The sequence below is a fragment of the Phalacrocorax aristotelis genome, chromosome Z, assembly GCF_949628215.1.
Source record: "Phalacrocorax aristotelis chromosome Z, bGulAri2.1, whole genome shotgun sequence".
NCBI classification, from domain to species: domain Eukaryota; kingdom Metazoa; phylum Chordata; class Aves; order Suliformes; family Phalacrocoracidae; genus Phalacrocorax; species Phalacrocorax aristotelis.
In genome coordinates, this window is record NC_134311.1 from 44,581,249 (window position 1) to 44,596,479 (window position 15,231).

The 15,231-nt window shown below is 45.3% G+C and overlaps 1 protein-coding gene across 3 annotated transcripts in view; it reads right to left on the reverse strand.

The window, feature by feature from the left end:
- Positions 1–8,754: 8,754 nt before the first annotated feature.
- Positions 8,755–15,231, reverse strand: part of FOCAD (focadhesin) — a 138,089-nt gene continuing 131,612 nt past the window's right edge. For all 3 annotated transcript variants that reach the window (XM_075079255.1, XM_075079253.1, XM_075079254.1), the window contains 4 exons: positions 14,190–14,287; positions 13,112–13,363; positions 11,906–11,981; positions 8,755–10,392 (listed from right to left, as the gene is read on the reverse strand). In XM_075079255.1, coding sequence (XP_074935356.1) covers positions 10,319–10,392; positions 11,906–11,981; positions 13,112–13,363; positions 14,190–14,287 — 500 coding nt within the window. In that variant the 3' untranslated portion in view covers positions 8,755–10,318. The remainder of the gene's footprint in view (positions 10,393–11,905; positions 11,982–13,111; positions 13,364–14,189; positions 14,288–15,231) is intronic.

The following is a 15,231-nucleotide window of genomic DNA, read 5'->3' on the forward strand; positions in this document are numbered from 1 at the left end:
TATATATTTATAAGTGGTTAAAAAATCTCTTTAGGAACAGAAGGGTATCTGACTACTACATTTGTCTGACATTTAAAAAACACTAGTTTTAGTACAGCTTATGTACCGTGAGATTGAATTCATAAATATGCATACAGAACACATACAGTGAGGAAAAAGAAACTATACCTAAAGTGCTAAAGATAGAAAAAGAAATTATCCCTTCTATTTGCCCACAGAACAGCTATGCTGGAGTCATAAGAACTTGTCCTACCAATATCTTCAACACCAGCTTCCTCTACTGCCTTCCCACACATCTAAAATGCAGTAGGAACTAACTTGCCTACCCTCAGTCCTTGAAAGTCACTGTCTTCAGAGCAACATACTATTTTGAAAGAGATCACCTAGAAATAAAAATATGTTCATTTTTCCCAGCACTAGCACTTAACAGGAGGAATAGTGTCACCATCATAGGCTGCATGTACACTTGCAGGTACAGCAGCCCAATAGGAATGGAACAACAGAGTGGAAGGACTCACAGTGAGGACCCAAATTACCTGCCTTTCAAAGAGTTTTACTTCAAACCTGCCTGGCCATTGCAGGGCTGACCAAAAGTTAAAACATATTATAAAGGGTAAGGGCACTGTCCAAATGCCCCTTAAACACTGACAGCTAGGAAGGCTGTTCCAGGGTTTGACCACCCTCTTGCTAAAGAAATGGTTCCTCATGTCTAGTCCAAACCTCCCCGGCACAATTTTAAGCTGTTCCTGTAAGGCCTGTGGCAACATAACTGGGAGAAGAGACCAGCACCTCCCTCTCCCCTTCCCCTCCTTAGGAAGCTGTAGAGAGCAATGAGGTTGCCCCTCAGCCTCCTTTTCTCCAAACCAGACTGGCCCAGACTCTTCACGCTCCTCACAGGACATGCCTTCCAGCCCTGTCACCAGCTTTGTTGCGCTCCTCTGGACACATTCAAGCACCTTCACATCCTTCTTAAATTGTGGGGCCCAGAACTGTACACAGCCCTCAAGGTGAGGCCACACCAACGCTGAATACAGCCGGATAGCCACCTCTTTTGAGCGACTGGTTATACTGTGTTTGATGCACCCTGGATGCGGGTTGCCCTCTTGGCTGCCAGGGCTCACTGCTCACCCTTACTGAGCTTAATGTCAACCAGCACCCTCAGATCCCTTTCTGCACAACTGCTATCCCTGTTCAGAATTGTGCCTGGCGTTACTCCATCCCAGGGGTAGAGTAGGGCGTTTTGACTTGTTAAATTTCATGCCATTAATGATTGCTCAATGCCCCAGTCTTTCCAGATCCCTCTGCAAGACCTCTTGTCCTTCAAGAGAGTCAACAGCACCTCCCAGTTTAATATCATCAGCCTTACTAATGCATCCAACTCTGCCTGAGTTCCAAGAGGAGTTCCCTGTTCAGCCAACCTGGACTCTGCCCTGCTTGCTTGACTTTCAGCACAATGGGATTGCCTGTTCCTGTGCTTCTAAAAGGTGAGTCTTAAAAATCGACCAGCTCTTATGGATCCCTAAGCCCTCAAAAGCTCCCCGAGTAGCTTAAAGTTTGCTGTCTTGAAATCCAGGGTAGCAATTCTGCTGATCTTTTTTCTCATTACACCAAAAATTTTAAACTCAACCATTTCGTGATCACTGTGGCCCAGCCAGCTACCTACCATCAAATCTCCCGTGAGTCCTTCTCTATTCACAATCAACAAGTCTAGGAGGCATCTTTCCTAGTTTGCTCTCCGAGTACTTGTGTCAAGAAATTTTCTTCAACACAGTTCTGGAATTTCCCAGACTTGCTTGTCACAGCAGTCAGGTATTCCCAGTTGATGTCTGGGAAGTTGAAATCTCCTATAAGGACAAGGGCTATCAATCTAGAGATTTCTCATAATTGCATACAGAATAAATCATCAGTGCTATCATCCTGGCTGAGTGAACAATTGTAGACACCCACGACATTGGCTTTGTTTTCTATCCCCCTAATCCTCACCCAGAGGCTCCCTAACTGTAAGGGCTGTACAGTCAAACCTCTCCCTTACATACAGTGCAGGTCCTCCACCTTGCCTGCTCAGCTTATTCCTCCTGAGTAGCCTGGAGCACTCCTTCCCAGCACTCCAGCTGTGGGACCCATTCCAACAAGTCTCACTAATACCAAAGACATCAAAGCTCTGGGAACTGACCAACACTTCCAGTTCATACTCTGTGTCTCTGTGCTGGTTTTGGCTGAGAATGGGTTAATTCTCCTCACTGTGGGGTTCGACTACCTTTCCAGCTTCACGTGCTCTGCCGCGTGGCGGGGGGGGGGGCTGGGAGGGGCAGGGCCGTGGTGGGGGCAGCTGACCCCGACTGGCCAATGGCAGGTTCATTCCATACCATGTGACACCATGACCAGTATATGGAGGGGGGCAGGTTGCAGTGCGGGAGCGGTGCGGCGTCAGGTCGGTGGGCAGCGAGCGGCTGCGGCGCGTACGGTTTGTTTCGGTGGTTCGTTCCCCCTCTCCCCTCCCCCGGGGCTTTGCGCCTCTCGTTGTTCTCCTTTACATTGCATTTCTGTTGTTGTTTCTTTTAATTTTAATTATTAAACTGTTCTTACCCCAACCCACGAGTGTTACCCTTCTGATTCTCTCCCCCATCTACCGGTGGGGGAGTGAGCGAGCGAGCAACTGTGTGGGGCTGAGGTGCCGCTAAACCACGACAGTCCTTTTGGCGCCCCATGTGGGGCTCGAGGGTTGGAGATAACAACAGCTGCTGGTCACAGCACCATGTTGTCCTTTTTGCAGTTGGTGTTAAAAATCGGTGTTGGTTTGTTGAGTCTGCTGTGATTAGTAACATTTTGCCTACAAGATTTGTTATACAAACACTCGTTTTCAGCTTTATCTGGTATTTGGGGGTTTTGCTGAAACCGTTACTGTACTTCGGATACCACCTTGTTGAGGCAATTAGCAATTATACCTCCTCCTCTGAGAGACTTTATATGGAGGAAATACAGAATAGTATCTTTGCAACTTTCTTCTATGATGTCTGTGCCTTTGTTGCAACAATGTTTTTGTGTCTTGAACATCCTTGGGTGGTTAAGGTGCACTTGTTAGTTTTTGGGCATGTTGTTTTGGTTTTGACTAAGCAACTTAAGAATATCACTCAGAAATCTGCCCCGAGGCTTGGTAGTTACGAGTGGCAGGGCATTTGGGATAGCATGGGCAAATACCTAGGGCAGTGGGCACCCCCAGTGTTTTGGAGTTTCACCCCCGAACAAGTGCAGAATCCTAAAAAACTAGTAGAATATTTGGAGAAAGTATGTTGTTACTCTGGGAACTCCAGAGAGACACAGATAACTGCAACGTGCTGGGGCCTGGCCCATGCATACCGAGCCCTGCTCAACAGTATTCAGTGCCCCCAGGGGGAAGAGAATGTCTCTGGATTGAAATGCAAAGTGACTGGCACTGTAGACAATCCAGCCCTGACGACAGGCACTGCAGCCACTCAAACCCCCACAACAAGTACCAGAGCTAGCTCAGAAAATAAACCCGTACCAGTATCAGTTGCCCCCATACACAAGACGAAATATTGGAAGCGGACATCAACTCGTTTAGAACGGGATGATGAAGAACCAGGGCCATCGAGGGGAGAGGAGGGAGAAGTAATAAATGAAATAGAGACCACCCGATCCCTGTCCTTAAGCGAGTTGCGAGATATGCGAAAAGATTATAGCCCTCGTTCAGGTGAATACATTGTCACCTGTCTGCTCTGATGCTGGGATAATGGGGCCAGTAGCCTGGAACTAGAGGGAAAAGAAGCCAAACAATTGGGATCCCTTTCTGGGGAAGGGGGCGTTGACAAAGCAATTGGAAAAAAACCACAAGGCCTCAGCCTCTGGAGGCGACTCCTGTCTGGAGTGAAGGAAAGGTATCCCTTTAAAGAAGGTGTTACATATTGCCCAGGAAAATGGACAACCATGGAGAAAGGCATCCAGTATCTAAGGGAATTAGCTGTGTTTGAGGTGATTTATGGTGACCTGGACGATCAACGGTCATCCAAAGATCCAGATGAAGCCGAGTGCACACGACCCATGTGGCGGAAGTTTGTACGGAGCGCACCATCCTCATATGCAAACTCATTGGCAGTAATGTCCTGGAAGGATGACGAGACACCAACGGTGGCGGAGGTGATTGATAGACTCCGGGATTATGAAACAAATATCTCTTCCTCACTCGTCTCTGCTGTGGAGAAACTATCCCAAGAGGTCCAGCAACTCAAAGAAGATCTGTCCTACTCCCCACCTCGACAGAGCAGTGTCTCAGCTGTTAGGAATAAGCGTCCTTTGGCTCAAAGAAGGGGATACACACCACGGGCCACCCTATGGTTCTACCTGCGTGACCACGGAGAGGACATGATGAGTTGAGATGGCAAGCCTACTTCGACCCTACAGGCACGAGTACATGAACTGCAAGGAAGAACAGTCACTCAGGGAGGCTCTTCCAGGAAAGCTGCTGCTCCAGTTTCCAGTGAGCAAGTCCCCAGACAGAGGAGTAGAAGCGCAGATTTTATTTCTAAGTGTAATAGAGGGACTCCTGATTCACATTTACAGGAAGTGAGTTGTGACTGCCGTGATCAGGACTAGAGGGGCCCTGCCTCCAGCCGGGTGGAGGAAAGGGATAACCGGGCTTACTGGACTGTGTGGATCCGATGGCCTGGCACGTCCGACCCACAGGAGTATAAAGCTTTAGTGGACACCGGCGCACAGTGCACCTTAATGTCATCAAACTATATAGGGGCAGAACCCATCGGCATTGCTGGAGTGACAGGGGGATCTCAAGAGCTAACTGTATTGGAGGCCGAAGTGAGCCTAACTGGGAATGAGTGGCAGAATCACCGCACTGTGACTGGCCCAGAGGCTCCGTGCATCCTTGGCATAGACTACCTCAGGAGCGGGTATTTCAAGGACCCAAAAGGTTACAAGTGGGCTTTTGGTGTAGCTGCCTTGGAGACGGAGGAAACTGAACAGCTATCTACCTTGCCCACTCTCTCGAAGGACCCTTCTGTTGTGGGGTTGCTGAAGGTCGAGGAACAACAGGTGCCAATCGCCACCACAACAGTGCACCGGCGGCAATATCACACCAACAGAGACTCTCTGATCCCCATCCATAAACTCATTGACCAACTGAGGAGCCAAGGAGTCATCAGTAAGACCCACTCACCCTTTAACAGTCCCATATGGCCAATGTGGAAGTCTGATAGAGAGTGGAGACTAACAGTAGACTATCGTGGCCTGAATGAAGTCACTCCACCGTTGAGTGCGGCTGTGCCAGACGTGCTAGGACTACAATATGAACTGGAGTCTAAGGCAGCCAAGTGGTATGCCACAACTGATATCGCTAATGCATTCCTCTCAATCCCTCTGGCAGCAGAGTGCAGGGCACAGTTTGCTTTCACTTGGAGGGGTGTCCTGTACACCTGGAATCGACTGCCCCAGGGGTGGAAACACAGCCCTACCATTTGCCAAGGACTGATGCAGACTGTACTGGAACAAGGAGAAGCTCCAGAACACCTTCAATACATTGATGACATCATTGTGTGGGGCAACACAGCGGAAGAAGTTTTAGAGAAAGGAGAAAAAATAGTCCAAATCCTTCTGAAAGCCAGTTTTGCCATAAAACAAAGTAAGGTGAAGGGACCCGCACGAGAAATACAGTTCTTAGGAATCAAATGGCAAGATGGTCGTTGTCAGATTCCAATGGATGTGATCAACAAAATAGCAGCCATGTCTCCACCAACTCGCAAAAAGGAAACACAAGCTTTCTTGGGCGTTGTGGGTTTTTGGAGAATGCATATTCCAAAGTACAGTCTGATCATAAGCCCTCTCTATCAAGTCACCCGGAAAAAGAATGATTTCAAATGGGGCCCTGAGCAACGACAAGCCTTTGAACAGATTAAACGAGAAATAGTTCATGCAGTAGCTCTTGGGCCAGTCCAGGCAGGACAAGATGTAAAAAATGTGCTCTACACTGCAGCCGGGGAGAATGGCCCCACCTGGAGCCTCTGGCAGAAAGCACATGGGGAGACCCGGGGTCGACCCCTAGGGTTTTGGAGTCGGGGATACAGAGGGTCCGAAGCCTGCTATACTCCAGCTGAAAAAGAGACATTGGCAGCATATGAAGGGGTTCGAGCTGCTTCAGAAGTGGTTGGTACTGAAGCACAGCTCCCCCTGGCACCCCGACTGCTGGTGCTGGGCTGGATGTTCAAAGGAAAGGTCCCCTCTACACACCATGCAACTGATGCTACGTGGAGTAAATGGGTTGCACTGATCACCCAGCGGGCTTGAGTAGGAAACCCCAGTCGCCCAGGAACCTTGGAAGTGATTATGGACCGGCCAGAAGGCAAAGATTTTGGATTATCACCAGAGGAGGAGGTGACACGTGCTGAAGAAGCCCCACTGTATAACAAACTGCCAGAAGATGAGAAGCAATATGCCCTGCTCACTGATGGGTCCTGTCGCCTTGTGGGAAAGCACTGGAGATGGAAGGCTGCTGTATGGAGTCCTACACGACAAGTAGCAGAAACTGCTGAAGGAGAAGGTGAATCGAGCCAGTTTGCAGAGGTAAAGGCCATCCAGTTGGCCTTAGACATTGCTGAACGGGAAAAGTGGCCAGTGCTCTATCTCTATACTGACTCCTGGATGGTGGCAAATGCCCTGTGGGGCTGGCTGCAGCAATGGAAGCAAAGCAACTGGCAGCGCAGAGGCAAACCCATCTGGGCTGCCACATTGTGGCAAGATATTGCTGCCCGGGTAGAGAAACTGGTTGTAAAGGTACGGCATGTGGATGCTCACGTCCCCAAGAGTCGAGCCACTGAAGAACATCGAAACAACCAGCAGGTAGATCAGGCTGCCAAGATTGAAGTGGCTGAGGTGGATCTGGACTGGCAGCATAAGGGTGAACTATTTCTAGCTCGGTGGGCCCATGACACCTCAGGCCATCAAGGGAGAGATGCAACATACAGGTGGGCTCGTGATCGAGGGGTGGACTTGACCATGGACGTTATTGTGCAGGTTATCCACGAATGTGAAACATGCGCTGAAATCAAGCAAGCGAAGCGGGTAAAGCCTCTGTGGTATGGGGGACGATGGCTGAAATATAAATATGGGGAGGCCTGGCAAATTGACTATATCACACTCCCACAGACCCGCCAAGGCAAGCGCCATGTGCTTACAATGGTAGAAACAACGACTGGCTGGCTGGAAACATATCCTGTCCCCCACGCCACTGCCCGCAACACTATCCTGGGTCTTGAGAAACAAGTCCTGTGGCGAAATGGCACCCCCGAGAGAATTGAGTCAGACAACGGGACTCATTTCCAAAATAGCCTCATAGACACCTGGGCCAAAGAGCATGGCATTGAGTGGGTGTATCACATCCCCTATCACGCACCAGCCTCTGGGAAAATTGAACGGTACAATGGACCGTTAAAAACTACACTGACAGCAACGGGGGGTGGGACATTCAAGCACTGGAATACACATTTAGCAAAAGCCACGTGGTTAGTCAACACGAGGGGATCTGCCAACCGAGCTGTCCCTGCCCAGTCAGAAATCCTACATACTGTGGAAGGGGATAGAGTCCCTGTAGTGCACACAAAAAGTATGCTGGGCAAAACAGTCTGGGTTCTTCCTGCCTCCGGCAAAGGCAAACCCATTCGTGGGATTGCTTTTGCTCGAGGACCTGGTTGCACTTGGTGGGTGATGCGGGAGGATGGAGAAATCCGATGTGTGCCTCAAGGGGATTTGATTTTGGGCGAAAACCGTCAATGAACTGAATGGCACAATGTGAACTGCTATATAATACTGTGTGTCACCTCTGTGTTGTATCAATGATATCAGAGTACAAGCCTCCCAACCCATGGAAGATCAACTATGAAACAAGCCGTGCAGCAGTGATGGAACAATGACTGCCTCGGTATGCAGCAACCCAACGCCACACACCATTTCTCCCAGCCTGAAAGACTGATACGACAGATGGAGCCCAGAGTCATGGACTGGGTGAACTCAATGGACATTTTAATGGACATTTTACAGGGAAGGTCCATGAACTAAGGGAATGATGTCTGTGTGTTATGTTAAAGGATGGGAAGGGGAGGGGTGGTGGTTGGTAGGGTTGCATTGCTGCATCGTATGGGACCTGGGCATAGTGTAAATTGTACGGAATAAGGGGTGGAGAATGTGCTGGTTTTGGCTGAGAAGGGGTTAATTCTCCTCACTGTGGGGGTCGGCTACCTTTCCAGCTTCCCGCGCTCTGCCGCGAGGTGGTGGGGCGGCTGGGAGGGGCAGGGCCGTGGTGGGGGCGGCTGACCACGACTGGCCAATGGCAGGTTCATTCCATACCATGTGACACCATGACCAATATATTGGGGGGGGGCAGTGGCAGCGCGGAGGCGGCGCGGCGTCGGGTCGGCGGGCAGCGAGCGGCTGCGGCGCGTGCGGTTTGTTTCGGCGGTTCGTTCCCCCTCTCCCCTCCCTTCCCCCCTCCCCCGGGGCTTTGCGCCTCTCGTTGTCCTCCTTTCCATTGCATTCGTACTGTGTGTGTTGGTGTACAAACATTTCAGATATGCTCCTAAACCCTGAGTTAGCATTTCCACCCTCAGGCAGTGCTATGCCATCCCTTGGCTCACCTTTTATGTTGTGTATCAGTATAGTGTAACTCAGATGGTTATATACTGCTCCCACCATGCAAACTAAAACACAGCATGTGGACACAATCCAGCGATTCCCTTCAAAAAAAGGCAAACTTTTAATCTGAATTAAAATGCTAATACACATGCAAACTCATAGGAGTAAAGGTGTAAGTTATTTTGAAATCACAGAATCAAAGAATCATTAAGGTTGGAAAGACCCTTAAGATCATTGAGTCCAACTGCTAACTAGGGATGGCACCATTAAAATGTGACATATTTGGCTTTATTAGAGGTTACTCTGAAGTGCACACAAATGGAAGTGTCATGCACTGAGATACTGACTGGGTGACAACTGCTTTCAGTGAGTTCTTCTGTACATTCACCTTTAGACTATCTTCTTGGTACACAGCTGCATACGCATCAGGAAGTTACCGTTATTATTTGTATTTCCGAAATAGTGTACGAGTACAGCGTTAATCCTCCACATATCTAATTTCTGAAGAAATGTCTAATTGCTGTGGGAAGCTCACTGCCATCCCACAGTAACCTTGTTAGGTAAGTAAAGCCCATAAAGAAGTCAGAGGAGAATTTCTTCTGCAGATGAAATGTTATCAGTCCTGACACTAACTCCTGCAATGGGGTGTGGCTTTTAGATGTAGGGTTATAACACTTCATGAAGGCTGGTCAAAATCAACAGTGCTCTCACTGGTACGGCTTTGGAAGACATTGGGGACCAGTGCCTAAGCAATTACACTCAGTTAATTTTTGTCTGCTCTAGAGAGGAGGATTGCCAAATGCAAAATCCCTTTTAAGGGCTGACTTTGCAAGACTGCAAAGTGGGAAAGTCCTCTATTCCTTCAGAAAGGGAAGAGGAATAAAAAAAATGGCAGGGGCTAATATATTTAAGATGGCAAAGGTGGAGAAGAGTTGCTGTATTGTCCCTTTTGCTTAAAGGCAGAAAAAAACTCCCCTTATGTGCAAAAGAGGGTAAAGGAGACATGAGGAGCTATAAGTGGAAAGAAAACTGCAACCATCCTGGAGCTGGGGGCATGGCAGCCATTAGGATCATTGACTTATTTCAATGATCTTGATAAAGGTGTTGCAAAATTAACAAGCTTATCATCTCTTGCAGAAACCCTGCTCACATTATACACCTTCAATGTGTTGTCACTACTGTGCAAAAGCATCATATGATTACTAAAAAAAGGTTATCGGTTAAAAAATAATGCTCATTCAGAAGTCTGTTACACTAAAACATAATAAAGAGTCTACATCCAAACAAATTTTACAAGGCTTTTCTTTCTCCACCCATTCCTACAAAGCTTCCATGAGTTAAAGGAATATTCCACTCCACCTTTTGAGGCTCCCAGGTTTCACTAAAACAACTCAGTTGGAACAGGTGAATGCGTATTTCTCATTTAGATTCAGCGTGGCTCAAACCATGCTAGGTAGTTTGTGAAAGAACAATGCCCCATCAGTGAAAAACAAAATACTGTTTTTCATCTTATGAGTCTTTGGGTGGAGGTGAAAGGATTAAAAAAAAAAGTCCAAAGCCTTCTGACAGGAAACCTCTTTGAAGTTGGTCTTCTTTATGCCTGAATAGTAATATTATGCTTTCAAGTATGAACAGTGTTCTTCCTTGGATAAGATATGACATTTAGCTACCACCCGTAAGCTTTAGTCCACACTGCTTTCTTCTTGAACTCTGCAAATGACCTCAAGGCCAGAAGTGTAACTGTGAAGACAAGAACAAATGACATTAATTTGTGCAGTTTGGAAAGGATGTGAGGGTATCCTCCCTAGTCATTTTACTAACAAGGTAGAGATTCAGATCTCTTTTTATCTTTTTACTGACTCTTTTCAGGACTTTTTCACTTCCTAGCCTGACGGTTTCTGATGCTACTTCTGCTGTTCAAAGATACACTGTCTTTACACCCCTCTGAAACGTGATGCTGTTCTATGCCCTTCATCTGCTTTGTGGGGTGTCTGCTACTGAAATTCTATCACATAATCTGCTAACTAGACTGTCACTTTGAAGTGGCACATAGATCAACCAACACTGCAGAAAGCTTGGATTCAATGAGTAGTGATGCAAGAGGGGAGACAGGAGGCACTGGGAAGGACAGAAGCACGAAGTGCTATGTCTTAAGTCCTCTGTGCAATTCACTGACTGGAAATGCAATTCACTGATTCAAATGGTCATGCATTTAGGCAAAATCCAGTAACCAAACCAGTCACACTCTAGTCATCCAGAAGGGAGTTTCATCTTCTAGTATTTAAAAGCAAAAAAACAATGGAAAGCTCAAAGGAAACAATGACTTAACTCAATCAGGGCATACTGAGAATATATGCTGTGTATCAGAATCCTCTTATGTACAGAGGAGATTCTCCAACAAGCCTTAGCATTATTTCTGGTGGAGATTAGCAGACACAACAGGGGAATTCTGAAATTTATCAGAGAGTGACTGAAGACTGCAGACCATCAAAACAAGGCTAATTATCCTAGTAATGCAAAGAACTTATAACCAGATTTCAAGAAACCATGCTTAAGTCCAATCACTCAGGTGTTTCAAAGGAGGTGTCCTGTGTTAATGGAAAGAAGCACAAGCACATTCACTTCACTTGAGAGTATTTGTGGTGCCCTCTTAAAATAACTTGAAGAGATTGTATTCACAATCCTACATCTCTAGGTGAGTAATGGCGTGCATGCTAGGGCCACAGGCCATTACTGTAATTCAAAATATGTACTTCCCATCTTTCTTTTCACATATCTTTTCAACAACCCTCATTCCTATATCCTTTCTTGTCAGACCATTCTACTAGGCTGTTATTGGCTGCCTCCTATCCCCTTCCAACCATTCAGTCTTCAGCTGCACCTGAATAAATTGTTATGGGATTTCTATTCTACCCTGGAGGGTTTCCAGATAGGATGTTGCATTTTATTTTTAAGGGTAACTGCAAAAAAAATTAACAGATCTATCACTGAAATACATTTGTAGGACCGTATGTACCTTTAGGTCCTTCGGATCATCAGTGGTACATTGGATGTGACAGCAGATGAGACAGCAAATATGAGAAGGTGTTACAGACAGGAATGTTAACTTACCTGTGAAGGTTTCCTTAAAGACAAAATATAACTCTCCTAGATGGGCTAATAGTATAGATTAATTTCAGTCCTTTTTAACAACTGGATTTTGATCTGTACTGACAGTTATGGAAAAATAAGGACCCAATTACAAATATCCTACCTTTCAGGAGGTCCATGGAAGGTTTTGATAATGCTTCCTTAGGACTTTCCATCATATTGATGAGCCAGTCAATAAACTAAAGAAAGAAACAGAAAAGGAAACCTGAATTAAAAGATCATCTGTATCACAACGCCACAAATTCTTCTGTTTGTCAGTCAACACCTGGTTACTGCTAAACTCAGTTATCTAATCAGAGGCAGTGGCCAATCAAACTTCTGCCCAAACTATCCAAACACCCTACAGGACCTCCCACTGTCAGTGCAATTTCACCCAAAGCTGGATCTGAAACTCCCTTTGTTCCTTCTCATTACCTCAGCAATAATTCCTCGTAACAAAGAAGACAGAGTAAATAGTTCCCCTTTGACTTGCTTGTTTGTGCCTTTTACCTATTAATACAATCTTTTCTTATCAGTCTCTTGTCCAAATGTTTTACTGCAAATCCTTCAGAACTTTTACTTCCTTTGGCCCTCTTTTGACCTCTGTCATTTTTCATTGTTTTTCTGGCAGAGCAGGGTGCCTTGGAGCACAGTGTTCAGAATGATTTTCAGGGCCTATTTTCAAATTCTTCCCTAAAGCCCAATTAGGCACTTGCATACTAACAGCCCACTCCTGCATTCCTCCCATATTCTGAATTCTGATTTCAGTGGTAACTCTGAGCATAGGAGTACAGGAGCCAGTCCTTAATGGGTTCTTCTGTTTGCACAAAACAGCTAACTATTAATCTATAGGTTTATAACAATATTTCCACATCTCAGCTGCAAGCAGTCTATAGTAGGCTGCTTGCCAAATTAGGCAAGGTTTTCCACACTTACTTTCAACTTATACTTGAAAATAAATGACATACACTACAAACTGCACAGATGATCTTTGATTGCCCTAAATTGCCACTGCAGTGACGTCCAACTGCAGAGAATCTGTCTTTCAGTGTTTAAAAGACTGACTTGCTCCGAGCTGTACCCTCTTAAGAATTTGACTCCCAACATTGGAACGTTTTTTGTCCTTTGCAACTCTCACATTTTACTTGAGAAACTACATTCAATCTTTTGAGACAAGTCATATTTGATTGCAAATAAAGAAAAATAAGATCACAAATCAGATGCAATAGAGATAGAGGAAATAACTGCTCCACCTAAGACTTGAGCTGACTACTAAAAATGGGGTGCTTTCTGACTCTAGGAAAATGCTTACAACTACATGCAATTTTACCTTCTGTGTTTGTTCTTTCCAAACCTCTTTAGCCAGCAAAAGGGAAATGCTGCTTGGAAGGAGAGTGAGCGTCTCTTGCACAGCAAGCTTGTCAGTGGGGTGCTTGCCAACGTGATCCTCAGATAATTCTGGTAATATCGTTCTGTGCTTCCACAGTGACCAGTTAGCACTGAGGCCAAGCAGTAATGGTGCATCATGGTCAGCCCAGGCCACCACGGAAGCTGCGAACAGCCACAGGAGGAAATCTAGGCGCTAAACAGGAAAAAGGCAAAAAAGTGCTTTATTAAATGAATAATACAGAAGGTGAAAAAAATCCTAATTAATCAAAACAAACCCAAAACCCTAACGGTGGCTTGCTCTTCAAAACAATAATCTGAAAATTCATCTAATATTCACAATGCAAGAACTAAAAAGTTCTTAATATTCTCTTACGCTTTGAAACTCCACATCAAACTAAAATGTCTAGAGAAAGAAAAGCAAAACCACACTCTTCTAAAATCATCCTTTAGATGATCCACATTTCATTTAAAAATGGGGAAGTAGTGTCTTTACAGCAAGCTGACTGTTGAGGGAAATTAGATATGGTCTCCCTTGTGGTGCTACAAATGGTTGGGAAATCTTGCAGCAATCTAACGAATGCCTTTCTGATCTAAGCAGCAGCTTATTTTATGTCCTCAACGAGAAGACTTAAACAGCTGAAGAGATGCAACGATGAACAATATTACTTCCCTAGAACTGTCCAAGCCCTCTTAGAAACAGCGGCTGCACAGTTTTGGCCTGCTTACACAGTTCTACTGGTGAATTTAAATTTTCCTTTAATTGTTGTAAATACAGTAAATTTGAAGCAATGATTTCCTTTAGCTTCTACCATAATTTAAATGTCATGATTATTTTAAAGTTAGAGTTTTAAATACACATACATTCACAAAAATTGAAAAGAATTTCTCTACGGAGGTAAGATGACAATCTTCTAAAATATAAAAGCATGGGGAATAATACTTATTGCAGAGGAATAATGTGAAATACTTCAAAACCTCCTTTATTCCTGAAAGCTGCAAATTATTTTTACAGCATGTACCTCTTTAAGATTGACATTTTGTAAGGGTGTTGACTCGTATGCTAAATTTTTGATGTAGCCCATCAGGTCTAGCAACCACTCCATTCTTTTCAGCACTCCTAGAAGATGAAGAACATTGACTCACATAAAAGCTAGAATGCGCCATTTTTCATTAAAAAGCAATCATAGGGAATCACTATAACAACAAGCCACTGACTGTGGAATAACAACGATCACTGATACCACTATCACATTTTATTCAGGGTTGCCACTGACAGAAGGCACTTAAACAGTACAAAAACTTTGCTTATAATGCAGGCAACACACTGAACACACAGAAAAAGGAATGTTGAGTGAGAACTATTTCAAATAATGGCAGCCTGCAGGTCTGACTAATACAGTCTGCATATATGACCGCTACAGAATCCTAAAGCCTCCCTGAAGTTTTGCTCCACGACTTTAAGTCTAGCACTGATGTCACTGTACACTGGGCAAGAATGTGAGAAGTATTGCAAAAATCCTCCTACACTGCAGAGAGGGTCAGTAAAATACAGTCAAGGCATGCAAATAAAATCAGCCCTCAACTCAAGGATGCAACATATTTCATTGATTCATATTCTGCTGTCCAAAATTCATTCTACCTCCTACAAGCAAATAATCACCTTCAACGTTGAGACCACGTCACTTCACACACTACCATTTCTTTGTACTCTTTATATGTACCCTTTTTCACGTTACATCCTCTTCTAACCAAAAAGGAGTGAGTGCTTCACTTCACTCATTCAAAGCCCACTACTGTTTGAAGTTCTTCGACCACAGCTGCTAGCTAAGGCATCTAGCAACATAAAGATTCAAAGTTGCTCCATGAAAACAGGTAGCCAAAGCGCCTTCTGCCATGAAAATGAAAAGACCTCATTCTTGCCTCCCTCTGTTCTTCTTTCTTCCTCTTTTATCCTCCTGTGTGATTCTGCTATTTCTCTTGTATCAGCTCCAGTGCTTTAGCAGACCCTTAGCTGAGCCAGACCAACTCATTAACCCACCAGACAACTATCTGGTATGGTTA